The sequence below is a fragment of the Varanus komodoensis genome, unplaced genomic scaffold (assembly GCF_004798865.1).
Source record: "Varanus komodoensis strain SLA01 unplaced genomic scaffold, ASM479886v1 scaffold2, whole genome shotgun sequence".
In the NCBI taxonomy this organism is placed as follows: domain Eukaryota; kingdom Metazoa; phylum Chordata; class Lepidosauria; order Squamata; family Varanidae; genus Varanus; species Varanus komodoensis.
Window position 1 is genome coordinate 39,829,273 of NW_025335568.1, and position 21,437 is coordinate 39,850,709.

The 21,437-nt window shown below is 43.9% G+C and overlaps 1 protein-coding gene across 2 annotated transcripts in view; it reads left to right on the top strand.

Moving 5' to 3' along the window:
- The window catches only part of NALCN (sodium leak channel, non-selective), a 258,037-nt gene that overhangs the window by 97,166 nt on the left and 139,434 nt on the right, over nt 1-21,437 (top strand). Inside the window, exons 7-9 of one of the 2 annotated variants that reach the window (XM_044428777.1) lie at nt 1,914-2,056; nt 2,189-2,293; nt 4,002-4,088. In XM_044428777.1, the coding sequence (XP_044284712.1) occupies nt 1,914-2,056; nt 2,189-2,293; nt 4,002-4,088 (335 nt within the window). The remainder of the gene's footprint in view (nt 1-1,913; nt 2,057-2,188; nt 2,294-4,001; nt 4,089-21,437) is intronic. The other variant, XM_044428778.1, reaches the window with a different exon arrangement.

Consider the following 21,437-nt stretch of genomic DNA (forward strand, 5'->3'; position numbering starts at 1 on the left):
TAATTAAAAGGAGCAAGTAGAAGAAAAGAAATACTATTTCTAGATTTCAGCATCTGGATGTAATAACAAGCATACCAACCATACAGATGTAGAGAACTTTATTCTAAAAATCAATTTTAATAGATATAATATTGTTTCTTCATATACAGACAAAATGTCCTATTACAGGGCCTAAAGGTATTCTTTTTTGTGGTGTTTTGAAATGTGTGGGAAACAGATTTTGAAAATAACAATGCAGCCAGATCTGCGTACTGACTAAATGCAAATAAGAAAGATGATAGTCCCATAGAGGGCATGCATAATTGCTTGCATTAAGACAAAACATTAAACTATGGATCACATGACTGAATCAGTATTTGATAAATCAGTTCATATTTCTGTGCCCCTCTTTCTCCTCTTCTGTGGTGCAGCCATGAGGAGGAGATCACAAAGATTTGCTTCCAAGAGCTAGGTTTTCACTGGGTTTTCAATATATGGTGGTAGGGCATGCATGCATGCGCACGCACACACACACACAGTATTTGTTTGTATTTTCAACCAATGATGGCTTGTTGTTATAAGCAAATCGGGCCAAGCTGTGGTTAGTTTTAACTATGTTTTATCTGAACAAGCCAAGCAGTAGTTCCTACTTGGGATATGACATCCAAACGTGATTATCTGAAAATGGAAGCAAATGCTTCCCGCTTCTTCATGGTTGTTGTGGAGAAGGGGAAGGAAGCAGGCTTGTTCATTATAGCTTTGCACGGATGTTCCTTTTTAATCCTAATTATAAACTAGAGCAGCAGTTGCAGATCAGTGCTACTGTGCCCTCATGCCTGTTTCAGCTCCACTGAAACAGCTTTCAATTAATGTGGTGACATCACTGCACAGAATGTATGCAAGGAGAGGGGGTGATGCACTTCTGAACTGAGGCTGGAGAGCCCTGAGCTGAGCCGTCTTGCTCGCTGCATGCAAATCACTGGAGCAAATGGTGTGTGCTGCCCATCACCTGGTTTGCGGCACAGTATGTGATTTTTCTTTCAGAAATAGAGTGAGGGCCTGGCACAGGGAGGAGGGAGGCTTGAGCCAAATGGCCTTTACCATGGTCCAATGGGAGTCCCCACCCCCCATATCAATTATACTCTGTGCTACCATGTGCACCATCAGGAGAGCTGCTGTTCTCAGAGTAGCTGCAGATATCCACATTGTTCTACCGGGGACTATCCTGGCTTGGTTTATGACTAGCCATGACTGTAAGCATCTATAGCCATCGACTAGTTTTCTGGCAAAGTAGCTAATAAGACTGGACCAGTGGCCAAGAAGAGAAGCAAAATAAAATACACCCATTTATGTGTGCACATATTCCAATCAATTATGTATGTCTTGTTTTACATTATATTAATGCTTTGTATTTCTGTTGAACAATTTACCCATCATGATGTGATGAGATCTGTTTGAAAATTATGTTGATACCCACATGAGTGTCTTGTTGTTTACTTTTCATGCTTTGTGAAAGTCTAATAGCTGCCTACATTTTAGAAGGGAGGGACATGTGTTTCAGTCCTGAAGTAGGAACACACAGATGCATCCATGATATAAGGTATAATGTTTGCTCTTATGCTTAAATGCTTGCAAGTGAAAGAAGCAAACACATGGAGAAACTGTTGAATGAGACAAAGAAAGCCAAATCCTGGTCACAGATAATAAAGCACACTCACTCCAGCAAGTGCATGCATATATCTTTAGAATCAAATATTATCCATTGCAACATTATACTCTAGAAAGCATTAGAATAGTAAATGAAAAATGGGATAACTCTTTTCTTGTGCATGGTTGTTTCATGGAAAGAAAAAAAAATAAAGCAAAAGGATAATGACAAATGCAAATGCTTCTTTTAATTTGCACTGAATATTTATTTCATTTTCCATTTACAGGTACAAGCATATTTACTGTTTATGAAGCGGCTTCTCAAGAAGGCTGGGTCTTTCTGATGTACCGTGCAATTGACAGCTTCCCTCGATGGCGTTCATACTTCTATTTCATCACTTTAATTTTCTTTCTTGCTTGGCTTGTTAAGGTACTGTAAAAGAGGTTCTGGCGAACTTACTCAGCTTATAAATTGGGTTTAGGTTTCTCCCCCACTCCCCATTCTATCAGTATATTTCATTATAAGCAACAATCTTTAACATTTTATATATCTATTTTGTAGAATGTATTTATTGCTGTCATCATTGAGACATTTGCTGAAATCCGTGTACAGTTTCAACAGATGTGGGGGTCCAGAAGCAGTACTACTTCAACAGCTACTACACAGGTAGGCCTTGCTCAATGTGGATGCCATCCTAGGCATGTTTAGTAAGATAATAGTTCTACAACTCCCAGCATTCCCTAGCCAATTGTGCTGTTGACCTGGTTCATGTGTTATGACAACCCAGAGTATGCATTGAGTATAAGTCATCAATGAAGAGGCAAGCTTGATCAAACAAGCCAGGAGTCAGGAACCAAGGAGACAATGTCGAGGGGGAGGGGGTACCTGAGGGCTGTAGCAGGACAAGGAGCAGGCAAAGACCAGGAAGCTGGTGGAAGTGGGAGGCCCAACAAACAAGGAGCACTCCCAGTAAGTCAGAGGACCTTCATTGCTGAAGCAGCTTCTGGAGGGAAGAGCCAGTTCTGACATAGCTCTTCCCCCAGGACTTCCAGGCAGTGCTGATGAGATCCTGGGAAGCTCCAGTAGATTGGGACAGTGATCCTGCAACTACCAGGGCTGCTATGCTGGTCCTTGCCCAGCAGAGGGAACTCTGAAGCTGCCCAGGAACTTGACAGTGGTGCAGGGTTCACATGTAAGAACAACCCTTGATGTCAGAATCAGCCCATACTCAACTCATCCTCTGGATTCTTGTGTGTGAACCAATCTTACCTTGAGCAGTCATAACCTCAAGCATAGCATTAAAGGAGCCCCTGTCCAACACATCATTCACTGTTGCAGAAGCTTAACAATTGCAATAAATTGTCTTAGCAGCACATAATACCCAACTTTTAATCACACAATCAGTGATGGGACCTGGATCACCATGCTTAAATTGTCTCCTCCTTCTCAGGACAATCCAGGATCCTTTACCATACTTTTGTTGAAAAGTTACAGAATTCCTATTCTACAAGTCCTTCTATGAAGGAACTAGTGTGCAATGCACACTGTTATTTCACCTTCAACATTAGAATAGTGTCTTACAGAGTTTATAGTGCTCCATACTTTTTTTCTGTATATGCTATAGAAGAACCTTCTAAAGGAGGAGAGTACTATTATCCACATATTTAGAGGGTTACACATAGCTAGGGTACAGTTTGTCTGTTTCTGATTCCCTGATCAAGTCCTAGCATCAGTCCCTGACATCACTGTGTAAAATGATTAGGTAGCAGGTGGCAAGAAAGGCTTTGTCCTGAATGCCAGAGCAGCACTCAGAGGAGACAGCGCTGGGTTGGATGGATTATATGAGGCAGTTTCTCAAGTTCTTCTGACTGAGGAGAAAGATACAGCTGAGGAAAAGTTGGCTAGCCCAAAGGCATAGCAGAATCACTGAACCACTGTGTGTTGCTGCAGGATACTCCCAATAAAGGCATGTTTATGTCTTGTGTATGCATTTGACATATGTGATAAGACATGTATATGCCAGATGTGATTGTATATACAGAGCTTGTGCCTACACTTGTACATGGAAGTTGCTTTCCCATGAAGGCAAGCAAAACCTCTCCAAAGCTCCCTTAAATCTTCCACCTGTTTGCATTTTCCCAACAGATTCTGTGGCCAGTTCTAGCCCTGGATTGTTCAGTTTAGGAGCTGCTGCTAACAAAACAGTAACCACTCAAATATTACAGTGTGGAAGCAATGGAGTCCAATTCTTTTCAAGAGAGTACTCATCAGAATACAATAAAGACAGAGTGATGTTCACGGAAAAACACAATACCAGTTTTGCTTGTGTATCTGAGCACATAAACCTCTTCTGACAAGTGTTTTCCCCCTGCAGATGTTTCATGAAGATGCTGCAGGAGGGTGGCAGCTAGTGGATGTTGATGTGAATAAGCCTCAGGGCAGAGCTCCAGCATGTCTGCAGGTAGGGTGTTGCTGTTTAAATAAAGCCATCCGTGTAGCCAACCAGGAGAGGATGTTGCTGTCTGCATGTAGGCAGCAAGGGAAAAATCCAAACAACCACAGTTTAAATGCAGAAACAGCTCCAAACTGCCTGATCGGCTGTGCATTTTGTATATTCTATAAAATAAATGCACATGCCCCATCCTCAACAAAATATTTCCAGAAAATTATGCTTGGAAAACTGTAAGGCAGGTGGGGATGGGGAATACATTTCCTGAAATGTAGGAGCCCTTCCTCATGTTGTGTTTTGCCTTTTACTTTGACGTTCTCTTCTATAACAGACTGCCAAAAAACCCCAAACAAACAAGCAAACAGAAATATCTGGAAAATGATTTCTTACCCAGTAAATGCAGATACATTATTTTGGTAGTACTGTACATCATCAGCAGTAAAAGGGGTACCTGCAGGTTTTAAAAGCTACTACAGAATGAATGAATGAGCAAAGCAAAATCAAGCAACCACTATAGGAGAACAATGTTTGTATTACTGCATTACAAGAATTAGGTTTCCATTGAAATTCTCCTTGGTTTTGGAATTATTGCCCTGGAACATCAAGACTGTTGAGGTTTTTGACTTAAGCATTTTAAATGTTGGTCTCCATAAAGAGGTGTGTGGTCTTATGCTGTCTTGGGACTCTTAAAGTTTGATGCAATGTGAGAATGGTGGTGTCACAGTTGGTTTCCTTCTGCTGCTCCTATTGGCTTTGTAATACAAGGAGAGTATTACAGAAAGCAGTAACAAAAGAAACAAGCAAGTTAGAATGCTGGCCAATAGAGGAGTGAGGACTTAATGATACCAAGTTGATTCCCTATGGAATAGCTCTCCTCTTTTCTGTACTCTCAAGGCGGATTGTGCTGCTGTGGGACCAGTTGCTTGTCTGATGGCATCTGATGTTGCTTAGTAGGTCCATCCTCTTAAGCCGATAATGTAAGGTCAGACTAATGTTGTGCCTCTGGCCCCCACAATCAGCTTACTCACTGGACTTTCCCACAAAACTTGCAGCTGCCTGATTCACAGCAACTGCCTGGCTTCTCTCTGGGTCCACTGGCTTGCCAACTCAGCTGTGGATCCTGGTCCTTCCGCCTCTTCTTCTCAATCTGATTCAACAACCTTTGAAGGTCTGCCTCCATCCCTACAGGTGCCAGCCTTGCCTCTATGGTCAGCTCTGGACTTTGCTATTTTGTTGAGCTGGTCCTGTCAGAGTGAGTGAACAAAGTGGCACAGAAGATGCCAAGATTTAATTTGGATGCAACCATTAAAGTGTCAAATTCATTGACAATTTATTTATTTATTTAGTTAGTTAGTTAGTTATTAAAACATTTCTATGCCGCCCCTTGCCAAGGCCTCGGGGCGGCTTACAACATCAAATAATTTCTTAGAGTGCACTTGTTGCATCTGCTAGTTTGGGCTCCAACCTTGATGGGGCCATGGGCAGATTACCTTCTGGTGACCTTCTTCCTATGTGGGTGAACCCACCAGCATCACAGACTTGCTTGGTGTTGACTTCAGCAACAATGCCCTCAGGTGTTCTTGTGGTCAACTAAAATCGTGGCCCACTGGAGTGATGCTGTGTTTCAGGCACTGTGGGGAATTTCAGTAGTAGCTCCCTAGCCTCTACCTGACCCAGATAAGATCAGAACAGCAGTTAGAAGGGAAGTCAGGATTGGTGTTAGCTGAGCAGTGGGACCTGCTATTGTGCTGGACCCCCAGTACCTGCCTGAGGACAACACACGTCAGTTAAAGGCCTTCTAAATAATTGCAGTGGCTGGGGAGGCAGGTGTGGAGAGAACGTGGCTTCTCAGAGTGCTAGAGTCATTTTCTATAGCTACAGGATTTCTAGATGCCTCTAGAGTGTCTGTAAGCTGGATGCATATTATAACTGCCTTGTAGCGCTACAAGTAAAGCAAATGTAGACAAGCCCATGGTCATGATTAACGCATGCTGACAATGTTTCTTTTCTGGCTGCTTTTGCATGGTTTCTTTACTTGACCCAAATATACACATACATCAAAGGTAAACAGTATGTACATGAAGGAAGTTTGCTTACAGAAGGGAATGAAATCTCACAAAGTAGTGTCTGCATTTGCATGGTAGGGAAGGATGTCCATAATGAAGCGGAGGCACGTCAAAGCACAAACCCAACAGAATTACAGTAATCAAATTACCTGGTACGTGTCTTCCTGGAAATAGCCTTGATAATGTCTGGTTCTGCTTTTACTCTGCAGATGACATTCAAGGTAATACATTGGGGAGAAACCCCTCCAAATGGCATAAAAATAAAAAGAAGCTTGTGAATTTAGCCCGATATCGCCTTAGTTGGAAATTTGGACAGTGAGGGCAGTGTGTGTGTGTGCAGTGGTTTTATTAAGTTTAAACTCCTTGCACACCAAAGGATTTTAGAAAGTAAATTGCTAGTTCTCAGAAGACAGCTGCTGAGAGAAAATATATTGAGGCTAGAGGGTGAAATCCAGTTTGCTTCTTTTTGTTGATGAACTCTCTGCCTCAAAAACAAATCTCTCTTTTCTAAATAGAAAGAGTTCCCAATATTCTAACATAGCACACACATGGAATACCCCCCTCTTCCCCTATCCCAACAGATTTCTGTTCTTCCTCAGAACTAGTGATAGGAAAGAAATTTGTTTAGTTTGCTTTTTTTTCTCAAACATAACTAAAACACAGTTAAACATTGATATCCACACATTTGGATATCTGCACATCAAAAAACATATGAAAAGTACTATACTGCAGAAAAAATGCTCACAAAATATGTATATTGCAGACACATACACACAAGGAAGCTTTATCCTAGTGTACATGGTATGTATACTTTGAAAATGCATACAAAATACATACATTTTGAGAAACACACACAAAAATATGCATAGATTAAATGCAGATTTACTTTTTATTTTTTAGAAAGGGCAAATTGATGAGGAAATGGGATGAAACAAAATGACCAAAAATCAGACTTGACAAATCCGTCCTTCTGTACTCACTACTCACTTGCCTGATCGGCCCTGGAAGCAGCTGAGCGACATGCCACCAACATGTTCATCAGCTGCTTCCGGGGCCAACCAGCCAGGCAGTAGGTGTCTGTGTGCCCCGTTGCAGTTCTATTGCTTGCCTGCTTCCCCATTGCTGCCACCTGTGCTCCTCCCCGGCTGGATGGCCCTTTCTGTTGCTCATAAAGAAGAGCAACACCAAGCCAAGGCAGCACAAGAGAACCCCGAGGGAAGAGGAAATGAGGAAACTCGCTGGAGCAGGGTGACAGTGAGATGCAGAAGACCTAGAAAACACTGCCCCCGTGGAAGCAGTGGAACTCTCAAACCACTTCAGGTTGCTCAAGGAAGAGACTTGTGAGAAACCCACTGTAAAAGAACCATACAACACACTATATAACTCTTTTTCAGAGACAAAAGGCCAATCAAACAAGGAAAAGGATAGACAACTTTGCAACAAAAGGAGAAGAGTGCTAGTTGTGGGAGATTCCCTCTTGCATGGAATGGAAAAATTTGTATGTCATGATGACCCAGAGAATCGCCAAGTTTGCTGTCTCCCTGGCGCCAAGGTTAAAGATATAACCAGCAAGTTCACACAACTCGTACGGCCCACTGACAAATACCCCTTCCTTCTCTTCCATGTGGGAACTAATGGCACTGCCAGGAGAAGTTTTGCTGAAGTTTTGCTAACATCAGACTTCGAAGCTCTAGGGGAAAAAATAAAAAACACTGAAGCCCAGATAGTCGTCTCCTCAGTCCTACCAGTACATGGAAGAGGGACCGTTAGAGAAAGAAAAATCCTTCAAGTGAATGACTGGCTACGATGGTGGTGCCGTAAAGAGAGATTTGGATTCTGGGACCACAAGCTAAGCTTCCTGGAAGATGAACTGCTGGCAAATGATGGGCTGCACCTCACAAAGAACAGGAAGCAGGTGTTAAGCCACCATATAAAAAACTTTATCAGAAGAACTTTAAACTAAAACCTATAGGAGAGGAAGATGTGCAGCATTGCATACCATCAGCAAAGACTTATATATTTCAACAGAGAAAAAACCTCAAGTAGGGCAAAGTACCAGTCTCCCAAAGAACGTAGAAAGAAAACCAGGGCACAAGAAGAATGAACTTCGATGTCTCTACACCGATGCCCAGACTATGGGAAACAAGCAACACGAACTTGACCTCATAGTACATGAGGGCAATTATGATCTTATAGGACTAACAGAAACTTGGTGGGATGACTCACATGACTGGAACTCTACAAATGATGGATACAGCCTGTTCAAGAAAAATAGAAAGGACAGAAAGAGCAGTGGAGTTGCACTATATGTGAGAGACACATATATCTGCACAGAAATTCAAGAAGAAGAACTTAGTAGCCCCATTGAAAGCATCTGGCTAAATTTAAAGGGAGCAAAAAATAGAAAAAAAATAGTTGTTGCCGTATATTACTGTCCACCCAGTCAAAAAGAGGACAATGATGCAACCTTCGAAAAGCAACTTGCCAGCATTTCCAAGAAGAATGATGTAGTCATTATGGGGGTCTTCAATTTCCCTGGTATATGCTGGGAGACAAATTCTGCCAAGCATGGCCCCTCCAAGAGATTCCAGACATGTGTTGTCGACAACTTCCTCCAGCAGAAAGTAGAGGAAGGTACGAGGGGATCAGCTATACTCGATTTAATATTAATTAACAGGGATGGCCTGGTGGACAAAATAACAACCATGGGAACTCTGGGGGAAAGTGACCGTGTGATACTTGAATTCTCAATTATGAAAGAGACAAAGGGTAACTGGAGCCAAACAAGCATCTTGGACTTCAAGCCAACTATAACAAACTCAGAAAAATGATAAGTGAAGTGCCATGGCAACACACCCTTAAGGGGAAAGGTGTCCAAGAGGGATGGGAAAGCTTGAAAAAGAAGATTCTTGAAGCACAACTACGAACAATTACATCAAGAAAAAAGTGTAGAAGACAGCAGAGGAAGCCCACATGGCTCCACAAAGGGTTAAGTGACAGCCTGAAAGAAAATAAGAATGTGTACAGGAAGTGGAAACAGGGCCAGGCCACGAAAGAAAACTATAACAGATAGCAAGGAATTGGAGGAATAGCATCAGGAAGGCTAAAGCAGAAAATGAACTAAGAATAGCAAGGGATACTAAACACAACAAAAAAGCCTTCTTCAGATACATCCAGAACAAAAGACATGAGAAAGAGAAGGGTGTTCAGCTACTTAAAGTGGATGGCAGAGTGATAACAGATGAGAAAGAAAAAGCAATTCCTACTTTGCTTCAGTCTCCTCCCACAAGGAAATCTGCAATCGAGAGGAAGTTCAAGCTGGAAGTGAGAGATGGCAGCCCAAGAGTAACAGACAAATGATCAAGGAATACCTAGGTGGAATAAACACTTTCAAATCTCCAGGTCCTGATGAACTCCATACCAGAGTCATAAAAGAGCTAGCGAGGAACCACTGCCTATTATCTTCAATAAATCTTGGACTACATAAGAAGTGCCAGATGACTGGAGAAGGGCTAATGTTGTCCCTATCTTCAAAAAGGGGAAAAAGGATGAACCTGGGAACTATAGATCAGTTAGTCTGACATCAATCCCTGGAAAAATTCTGGAGCAAATTATTAAAAAATCCATCTGCAAGCATCTTGGAAGAAAATGCAATGATTAATAGAAGCCAGCATGGATCTGTGTCCAGTTCTGGGCACCAAGATTTAAGAAAGATGCAGGTAAATTAGAAAGGGTCCAGCAGAGGGCGACAAAAATGATCCAGGGTTTGGAAACACTGTCCTATGAGGAGAGACTGGGAGAACTGGGCATGTTCAGCCTTAAGAAGAGAGGACTGTGGGGGGAATGGTAGGGTATAAGTACCTCAAAGGCTGTCACAAAGAGGAAGGTCAAGATCTCTTCTTGCTGATGCAGAGTGTAGGACATGGAATAAACAGTTCAATTTGTGGCAACCCAGATTCAGGCTGGACATCAGGAAAAGCTTCCTCACTGTCAGAGCAATACAACAGTGGAACCAGCTGCCTAGAGAGGTGGTGGGCACTCCCATATTGGAGACATTCAAAAAGAACCTGGACAGTCATCTGAGTGGGATGATGTAAATTGGTGTCCTGCAACAGTAGAGGGTTAGGCCTGATGGCCTTCATGGCCCATTCCAACTCTTCTATTTTATCTATGATTTCTATGATTCATGCGGATATGCAAGCCTGTGGCTATTTCCAGCACCAGTCAGCTGGCCAGGAGCAGGGAAGGCATGAGATGTGAAATCAGCATCCTGGGAATAGATGCTTAAACTTCTCTGTGCGGAGCTGAATGTGAATGGGTGGCTCTGAGGGAAGGTGAGAAAGAATATGTGTGTGGGATCTGGGGGAAGGCTGTTTATGCTTTTGGGTTCGCGAGTGTGTGAGACAGAGGATGGAGGGGAGCCCATATGACCGCTGCCATGTAGTCTGCTGACCCATTGCCACCACCACACTCAGCCCTCATGGGCAAAAAAGTTTCCTGCCTATAGGAGTAAGAAGTACAGTTTGAGGATAGGGAAAAAAACCCTCTCTGCCATCACTGAGGTGGTCAGAGGAAGCATGTGAACTTAGGTGCCATTCCTCCCCTCATTGGCTTTCTTCTATATAACTGAATGGGTGACACTTCTGAAGGAAAATGTAGGAGCTCACTAAAGGCAAAGCCTACCTTGCACATTGGACATTGGTGATAGAAGCCCATGAATAAGGATCTCTTTGGGGGTGGCTTGTCATTGAACCATGAGTTGTTGAACTGTGGGTTGAGTGTGTGTTATTATGTTCTCTGAACCCAGCCAAGATAACAAACAATGGCAAGCAACCCACAGTTCACAACCCAACAACAAATCATGTGTTCTCTGCATGGTAATCAAGCCATGGCTTGTTGACAGAGCTAGGTTCGGATAACACAACCACCCATGTTTGAACATACAGTTCGATGACCACTCACATTCCACTCAACCCTCTGAACCACATGTCTCAACTTTCAGAATTCCTTGTTGTTTGTTTGTCTGTGATATCTCACGCTTCCTGTAAGGAGACAAAGGCACTCCTCCTAACCACCATTTTATCCTCATAACAACCCTATGTGTCACTGACTGGCCCAAAGCCACTCGATGCACTCTTGCTTAGTAGGGATAGGAACTGAGTCTCTTTCATCCAAAATTCTATCCACTACACTGGCATATAGTGAGATCTTCCTTATGCACATGCACCCTCATTCATCATCTTCTTGGACCTTTAAGCTAGTGCGTTTAAGAAAAGACACAGTCATTTGTGATTTGCCAAAGCACCAAGCCAGGTGCATGATGGTGTTTCATGCTCCATTCTAAAGAACTGCCCTGCAGAAGTAAATACAGTATCTTGTTAGAATGTATTTTAGGATATATGTTTGTGTTTAATTAATATTTGTAGTAGGTAGGTCACAAGTGTTCGCCAAATTCCCTATATGCCTGGAAAACTCTGCTCTTGCTGCCAGAGATAGCCGATTATTCATGCACAAAATACTCATAAGCATTTGTTTGCTTTCTTCCATGGAATTTTTTGGCACAACCATTTGCCTGAGAACTTGCTCGTGTAAATAATTTGCTCTTCCTGTTGTTGCTGGTAAGAGGATCTTGTGGTAACTTCCTGCCTAACATAAATTGCTTCTGTTGTCACACTATGTGCATTTATCTGTCTCCCGGAAATACTCTAACTGCCAGGTTTCCTTCCCAAACTCTGATGGAAATAATATATTCTTGTTATCTCATGAAAGACATGGTTTTGTTTTTATTGGTTCTACTCTTGTTAAGTGTCCTACATACTACCTAACCCTCTTCTCACTCTTCTTTTTCTGCAGCTGCTTTTGTTTCTATTGCCAAATGTACTTTCTTATTCTGATAACATGTGTATGATGCATGGTGTGATAAAGGAAGTGAGAAAAGCATTTAGCTTTCAGGCAGTTTTGTGTTTCTCTCATAACAGCCAGGAACTTTATCACCTGGATTAATGCCAGTGTTGGCAGGCCTTTCCAATGCCTTGCACAGTAATTTATTTCCTAAAAATGTCTTATGAATTGTGAGGTAAATGAATAAGGAAATGAATAATGAAAAATGGAATGTTTACATTCCAGTCTTGCCTTTCATTCCACCAGGTTTCTGTGATCCCCACCAGGTCATACCCTCTTCAAGCTCTTCAGGCTTGAAGCTCTTCCTGCTTATTACCCAGGCTCCTAGCATTTGTGTACATGCACCTCAACTCCTTCCCACAGCATCCTTTCTTTGGAGTCTCCTGCTTCCTCCTTCCTTCCATCTTCCCTGATACCAGCCCTCTCTTCGTAGGAGTCCTGTCAGTCCCTGCAGTACCTCTGAAACCCTGCTCTCAGAGCCCTGATCCTCTCCCCACGCTTGTCCAGTGCAGACACGTTTCTGGGGGGCCTGATCGCCCCCCCCCCGGCTCAGTTTAAAGTCTTCCGGACAAAGCTCGCTAGAGCATATCCAAAGGACCTTTTCCCCATCCTCGTGAGGTGCAACCCGTCCCTTGCCAGAAGTCCATTGGCAAGAAACTGGGTGCCGTGGTTGAGGAACCTGAAGCGTTCCTGCTGGCACCACACCCTAAGCCAGTCTTTCACTTCGGCAACCCTCCTATCCCTGTCTGGACCAAATCCCCAGACTGGTAAGCTAGATGAGAAGGCCACTTGGGACTTTAGGTCCCTGAGTTTCTTTCCCAAGGCCTTGAAGTCCCTGGTGATCCCGACAACACCCTGCCTGGCTATGTCATTCATCCCCTCATGGATCACCAGAAGCGGCTGGTGATCCCCGGGGCGAACAAGACGCTCCACCCTATCCTTCACATGCCGGATGCGTGCGCCCGGCAGGCAATAGGCCTCCCTCACTTCAAGGTCGGAGCGGCACACTGCTGCCTTAATGCCCCTCAGCAGGGAGTCCCCAATGGCAATCACCCTCTCCTGTCTCTTCCCAGTGGTGATAGGGGGCCGTGCCCTGGCCCTCGCCTCTCCTCTCCTGCAGCAGCCCCCTGGCCGCATGTGGTCCTAGGCTGGGAGTCCTGCTGGTCCCCCAAGGCCTAATCAGCCCCAGCCTCCCCAAGAAGAGAGAACCTGTTTCCCAGCTCCAGATCAGCGCCAGGCGAAGGAGCAGGCCGTGCTGGCTTCCTCCTCCTGAGGGTGACATGCCTCCATGTCAGCCCGGCTGTTCCTCCCAAGGCCCCTCCTCAACCTTCTGTCCAGAGGGGGGCTGCTCCTGGGGGGCCTGGAGACCTCTCTCGGCCCTCAGGCCCCTCACCTCCTCCTTTAGAAGGGTCACCAGCTTGCACCAAGGGCAAGTGTAACCCTGCCTCTCCTGGAGGAGAAGGGCGAACATGTCGCAGCTCTCGCAGCGGACAGCAACACCTGTGATTCCCGCCAAGGCCATCTCCTGGCCTGACTTTGGGAACCCATAAGAGACCCTACCTTGTTCCTCTGCCTTGTCTGTCCTGCACTACCCCTCACTTGCCCAGTTCTCCCAGACAAACCTCCCCCCCACACACACACACATATACAAGGACAAAAATTAAAAATTAAATTGTAAAAAAAGGGAGTCCCCAGGCAGCACGGGCCACAGACAAGGGGCGCCTCCGTTGGCGCCACCAATGGCTGAGCACGGTCTTATAAGCCTCTCAGGCCGCTGGCCCCGCCCCTCTGCTTCCTCCTGGGCCCCTCTGGCCCCACCTCCCTCCCTCTCCGCTGCTCCTGTCCCCCTGCTCCTCTGCCCAGCTCCTACCTTGCCTTCGCCAGTCTCCTGGCCACCCTCAGCACTCTCTCCCAGCCTCTGCCGCCCCGCTGCTCAGCCAAGAGGCAAGAGCCAAAAGCAGGGGATGCCGTGTGAGGCGAGACTGAGGGAAATGGGTCTCTTCAGCCTGGAGAAGAGGAGACTCAGGGGGGATCTGGTGGTGACATACAGGTATGTGAGGGGGTGTCACACGGAGGTGGGTAGAGACCTGTTCTCCTTGCAGAGGAAGGCAGGACGCGCTCCAATGGAGCAAAGTTCAGGAGCCAAGGTTCCATTTGGATGCCAGGAAGCACTTCCTGACAGTCAGGACCCCGAGGGTGTGGAATGGGCTTCCACGAGAGGTCATTGAGGCCCCATCGGTGCGGGTGTTCAAGGATAGGCTGGGCATGCACATGGTAGGCATGTTGTGAGTGGAGCCGGCTGGAGCTGGGGGTCAGACTAGATGGCCTAGGAGACCCCTTCTGACTTGCTCTGTTTCTGTGTTTCTAATTCTGAACAGCATTTTTGCCAAATAGGAAATTTGGGTTCATCTGCTTTGATAATTTAAATCATGTCGAAATGACTTGGTTTATTTATGACTTTAGCATTTGAGGGAAATGGAATTCAGGCAGGGTCAAACTTCCATGTGTTAAAAATTTTGTATCGTAACAACATTTTGATAAGATGGGATGATTTGTTAAATCAGAAAGCAAGTAATGTACACACGCACATATACACAAAACCCATGGACTGCGTCTGAAGAGCATTTTTGTAGTCCCTAAGCTGTGCAATCACTGAGCAAGCACAGAAAGGATGTCCTGAGGAAAGCAGCCCAGCCTCAAGAAAAGGGAATTATGAAGTACCTGAAGTAGTTCCAAAGACTCATGATCAGGGAAGCGCCCTGACCTACTGAACTGTGCCAAATCTGAGCCAGTCTCATGCTATGCATGCTGTACCAGCTGTCCCTAGTCCATCTGACTGTGGGTAGGCCAGGGATTGTACTGGGCCAATGCTGCCTGGCAGCTGCATTCATGGAAGGGATAGAAATGCATGAGAAATTCAATAATGGAGTGAAAATCCGATTCATTTTCTGAACTTGGCCCTCTGGATTCTGTTCTGTCAACTCTGCTTTGGCACTGAATCTGACATGAGTCAGGCCAGCATAGAGATGTCTGTTTTTAAAATTGACTGCAATTTGAGTATTTTAAAGCCAGGAAAATCTGAACAAAATTCAGGCCTGCACTCTGCTATTTGTCCAAATTGCCTACATTGTGTAAATGTCTGCAGAACTGTAGAGGGAAGGCTTATTTTTTTGCACAAATCTGAAATTAGCTGTCAGAAGATTCCCGGTGGCCGAAGTGGAATGTGTGCACATGAAGGGAAAGGAGGATACCTCCATATTTCTCATGCTAAAAGCAACAACAAGAGTGACAGAAATGACTCAAATAACTAGTCAGTGCTGATTCGCACAATTTGTGCAAATTTATTTATGTATTTATTTATTAAAACTGTTGTGTGTTGTCCCTTATGCATGGCATCTCAGGACAGCTCACAATCCTTAATGTGTGCTATTTGTATAGACCGTACTAGAGATATGTACTCCTTGGCTCCAAATTTGTACAGGTGTTTCAAGCACTTTTGCATAAGCTGCAAAAAACCAAAGAGATGTTGGTTGAGAAACATATCAATGGCCTGTCAAGTTCAAACGAGATAAATTTTCCAGTATTCCACATCCATGGTGGGCACAGTGGTCTACAGAGACTATTAGAGCACTTCCATCGTGGTTAGTTCCTGCTTTGCCTTTCCTTTCAGCTCTCTTAAGACAGGGTCACAGAACTTAAGGTGGGGGCCAAATTAGCCTACAACAGGCCCTTTGTGGGCCAGAAGACAGCAGTGAGCATGGCCGCAATCCCCAGCATCTTATCAGGGAGTGGACCCACAACTGATGTCCTTTTCATCTTGCTGTTCCCTACACTGGAAGGATGGAATCTGTTGCCAGGGGAAGGGATCACTGTTCTTCCCAATGTAGGCCAGTTTCCTGGCTCCATGTGACAAGAACACATCCCTGACTCTGTGGGGCACCCAACATCCCATGAACAGTGAGTGCTGCACAAAGCTACTTCTCCAGCACCAGGAAAAACAGCCATTCTCACCATTTCCACCTGTATTACCACCACTACTTCCTGTGTGAGGATTGCCCTGTTGGTGTGTCAGCACACAGGAGTCTCCCTGCTGTGATCCCCAATCTGATGTTACAGCAAAGATGCTTTTGGGGTGACCTGCACAGAAGTTTTGGCTTACAGCCCAGGCTTTCTGTGCCTCTGGCTCATGGTTATGTTTTTGATCCCTTGCTCTTTTCCTCTTGGGTGACCTCAAATGAATTTCAGTAGTTCTGTCTTTACCATGAATGTCTTCTCCTCCTCCCAATCTTATATCTCCACCTATCTGTCAGTTCCACCAGAATGCTTCACTGCTATCTCCAGCACAACATGTTCAAGTCCAAATGTCTTATTCTCCCTCCAAGTTTTCCTCTCTTTTAGTCTTGTTGTAAAATAACAGTGTAGAAAAACTTACCACCATTAGGTAATCCTTAAATCTTCTGAAAACCCCTGAAAAGTTTGAAACTCATATTCTTCATAAAGACCAAAGCAAAGAAACTGTATAACACAGACAATGTTTCAGTTTTAACTGCACTGGCACACTTACAAAGGAATTGCCCTTTGACACTTTGAATGCAGGGAAAGCATACTCCCCTGAGCTGAGCAATACCATGATGGTAAACTACGTGAGAGAAAGGTGAGTTTTTGGTTAAGGAGAAAGAGTAAAAATCAGATTAGGATATGTTTTTCTTTCCCCCAGAAGGCAGTTTTGGCAGAAATAGGCTTAACTGAACTTCCCCGTTTATAACAAGCACCAATTTTGAAATACACGGAGCTTGCTCTGATTCCAATCATCCTCTCAGTCATGCCGTGTTTCAGCTGTTGCAGTTGGATTAAGTTGAGGGTTGGTGGTCATGTACTCTGCAAGAAGGCAGACTCGTCTGACTAGTTTATTGGTGCTTTCTTGTTGAACTACTTAAGAGAAGTAACTTGGGTCCAACTTGCTTCATTTTTATTGTGTTCCAGCAGCATCTAATATACTTTAATGGCTCTCATGGCAATCTCTGTCCAATAATATAAAATGCTTTCATCTAAGGTCTGGATAATTAAAAAATAAGCATGGTCTAAAGTTCAACAAACTCCATTACACTGAAAAATTGAATGCTTTGATTCTGCACAGAATCAAAAGCATAGAATGCATATCATGGATCTAAAATGAATAATTTGTAGTTTCCTTCAAACAATTTGGTCCTCTGAAAATACCACCACCAATGAGTCACATTGCACAGTTTGTTTGTGGAATGACTAGCATGTGAAAGGACCATTGCTTTTTTTCATATGAAGTTGTTAATGGTCTGGCAATTTCTCAAGTTATCAACATTTTCTTCCTTAGAGTAAGATTAAAAGCACACAGTCATCTTCCTAAGAAACCTGGTTGTATAACATGCACTGGTAAATTTTTTCAGACCACATTCTGCAAATTGCTGCAGATACCATAAGAACTTCTGTACCAGCAGCATCAACACCTGAGAGCTCTAATGCCACTACAAGGTAAGCCAGGAGCCACTTCCCGTTTGAGTCCTGTAAGAAACTCCACCCTCTTAACAGGGAATTCTGGAGCTGCTTGGAAGCACCCTTCCTGAAAAAGTGTTTGCCCTGCATTCACCACAGGTTGTATAAGAATTCCAGAGAGCTAGGGAGAGTCTTCAATAATACTGTCCTTCAGGATCCCTCTGGTCTGCTCCAACACCAAGTAATGAGCTAACCTCTTAGACTTATATTGTTAAACAGTGGCATGTAATTCTTTAAAATAACTGGATCAATCATAATCCCTCTCTGATTCCACAGAAATCTATTCAGGTCCCTTAGCAGTGGAGGGCCATTAGCACAATCAATATTCTGCAATGAATTATGATAAGAGAGTATGTTCTACAGTCTATTTTTGGTAGTGAATCAGGGCCATAGTAAGACCAAGCAATACTGGCAAGTGCTTATTTGTAAGCCACTCCAGCAACCTTTTTGGCTAAAGAGTGGGAGAAAAATGCTAATCATAGATAGGTGTGTAGGCTTCCCCATATGATATTAGAACCTGATAGTGCAGGGTCCCATATCACTGCTAGCAGAAACCTACACCTGTAGAGCAGGCTTCCCTCTAAACACATGGCCTGAAACATGTGAGAACAGGTGAGAATGGACAGGTGAGAACAGGTGAGAATGCACACCTGCACAAGGTTTATGTAGTAAGGAGAGAATGTTTCCCAGGAGCAACCAAACCCAAAGAGAAGGTGGTGATCAAGTCACCTGAGTTCTTAAGGAGCCTGGAGCATAAAGAAGGCACTCTTTCTCCAGGTGTAAATTATGACAGGGTGCAGGGAAGTATCTAAGTGCACTATATAATTACATCCTATTCCTCTAATGGACTTTCAGCCTCTTAGGAAGTACAGTCTGGCATCTCCTTGGAGATACCTAGCTCTCTGCACCTCATACCCTATTTTGGTTTTAGCAGAAACAGTTATATGTCAAGGGGAGCAGGCAAGCAGTTCATGAGTGAGTTCATCCTATCTTCTTGGTGGAATGGACTTCCCTTTCTCTTTGGCCTGAAATATGCCACATCTACAGCAATAGTTCCTACAAGTCCTTTGCCTTGCCTTGCCTTGCAGGAAAGAGATGTTCATAATCCACAGTTGAACAGAAAAAGAGACAAGATGGGGCACCAGGGACCAATGTAACAAAATCATTCTTCCTCCTGATATGATTACAGGCACAAAACCAAACAGCAACCAGAATTGTCTCTTGTTTTTGTCTCTTGTTCCTGGGTATAGATCCTGCTCTGTGAACTGTGCTTTATATGGTAGTACTGTTACTGTGATGCTTAAAGGACAGTCCCATACTTCTCTACTCAGAAGTAAGCCCCATTGGGTCCAGTAGAAATTACTCCTGGGTGTGTATAAATAGTATTGCAGCCTATTTTCCTTTGGTGGCAGTGAATCAGGTTTCATTAAAATTCAGCTGGAGGAAAATCCAGTCTTAACTAGGCCACTTGGGGTTTGGTTGAAGTTTGTCTCCTCATAGTGGAAAGGCAGCCTCTTAACCATTCTATTTTCTCATTTTAGAATAATAGTGTATCTGTTTTAATAGATATTTTTCACCCACTTCCAAGCATATTTCACCAAATTAGAAACAATGGATTTAAAATGCTGGTAAGACACAAATGTACAAAAACGGCCAAGTGTCTTCTGACAACTCAAAAACTTAATGTATTCTAGCTTAACCTTGGGGACGCTGCCTAGCATATGATGAACCAGACACTGACTATGAACTGATTTGCTCTTCTCTGGGGTACCATGAGATGTTTGACCTGATTCGCATGACATGACAACCCGCCATGGACAGCTGACCAGGTGGTTCTCATGTCATTCAAACCTAGCACAGTTTTCCCACAGTGGCTTGTGTTACTGTTTTTTTGAAATAAGTGAAACAGGGCCTGATTTACCCCATTGTGGCTTGGTGTGCCATCTGAATCTAGACAACCAGTCACCCCACGCATAAAATCCAGTGGACAGCAGGGCATGTGACAAGAGTGGCAAAATCCCTGTTCCCGGGCTTGATTTAGCTGCCAGCAGCAGCAGCTGCACAAGTGGCATCATATTAGCAGTTCCAAGCCAATACTGGCTTGCTGTTTCCCCCACCCTCAGCTATAACTGGGAGTTGTTTTGACTCATGGCATGTCACCCTCCCCCCTTTTATTTAGCTTCCCCCAAGATCATTTTCTGCAATATCCATTTTACTCAAGTGAAGGGGTCGTCAGTGGCTCACCACCCACTTTTTATGATTAATGTCTGCATATATCTCTTTGAAGAAACCATGAAGAGTCCTGCTGAAAATCCCTTTTAAAAACAGCTGGGGTTTGGACAAGAAGCTGCCAAACCTCTGCATTCCAGTAAAATGCATTGAGCTGCTACTTTTTCATCTTCCCAAGCATTTAGTGTTTTGACAATGAGTGGAAATGCTGAGGAAACTGGGACCTAGCAGGGGAACATTTAAAAAAAAAACTTTTGAAACCCAGTGCCAGTGGGGAGAATAAATCCTTCCACATTTTTTGAAAAGGTTTATTTGTGTTTTTGCTTTGAATTGATAGCTTGCCCTTTGAGAGCTATCAAGACAAACTGAAGTATAAAACACCCATTTGGCCCTTTTCTGTGTCAATATTTATGGTTGGCACCTGCTGTACTTTGAAGCTACATTGAAAAATGGGCTGCACAGGTGCCAGTGTTTTTCACATGTGAAAATATGCAATTCTGGCTCAATAAAAAATAACAATGAAACTGTTTGTGCACCTTTGGGACAGAGTGCTGAACCACTGGCAGTGCCTCCAGTCTGCTTCTGGGGCATTTCAAGGGGACGTGAAAAAAGCTGTGGAATCCAAAATGGCTCCCAATGGTGGCAGGAAGGGAGGCTTGTACTGCAAAGCTCCCTGGGATGTTGGCTGACAGACTGTGTGGGCAGAATCAGAGTAACAACCCATGATGAACCTTCATCTGCCGGGTCCACCATGGGTTGTTCTCACAACAGCAAACCCACCATGGCTTATCGCAAGGGTGCTTTGGCATGACCTATGCGCCCACCCTTTACAACAGACAAACACAGATACCCCTCTAAAAATTATTACGTATGTACTTATGTAATTTTGTGTTTCCCCTTTTTTTATATGGCCAGTCCCGGTAAGGGGCAGCACCAAATTTCATTTCAAGTAAAATCTGCAGTAGATTTGCAGCACTGTGGGATTTCTGAGGGAAGGTTTAAGAATTTATATCACATCCATTCTAGGAAAGAGGTGGACACACGGTGGCCTTCTAGGTGTTGTTGGTCTGAAGTTTCTATTGAGGGTGCTTGGGCTGATTGGAGTTGCAATCCAACCACATCTGGAGGGCCATGAGTGTCCCCTGCCCCCCGTTCTGGAAAAAGACACAGCACAGCTCTTCCCTTTTCTCTGTTTAAAAAATAGCAGCAGTATCCATTCCAGTTGCACCCCGCGCCTTCTCAGCTTTCGATTTTATCCAGATATGTCATCAGTGATGTCTCATGAAGGTGATCATTTTAGTCAGCAGTATGCATTGATTGCTATAATTGTGCTAAAGAGGAAAAACCTACGTGGCAATTTAAATGCCTGTTTTCAGCTTGATGGGGTTTGAAATAGTGGACATAGTTAACCCCGCAGATCAAGCTTTGTAGAAGAAATTAACATTAGGCATTCATTTTAATGGTGCTATTGAATACTCCTAGGACCCAGTGACATTAAAGTGGCTCAAAAATAGCTTGTAAATGCAAATGACTACCAGAAGAACCTATGAATTAGCCCACCAGTGGGAACAATTCTAAAACTAAAAATGCTTATTCTGTCAGTACAAATCACTGTTAGAGCACCTTAGTTTGCCAT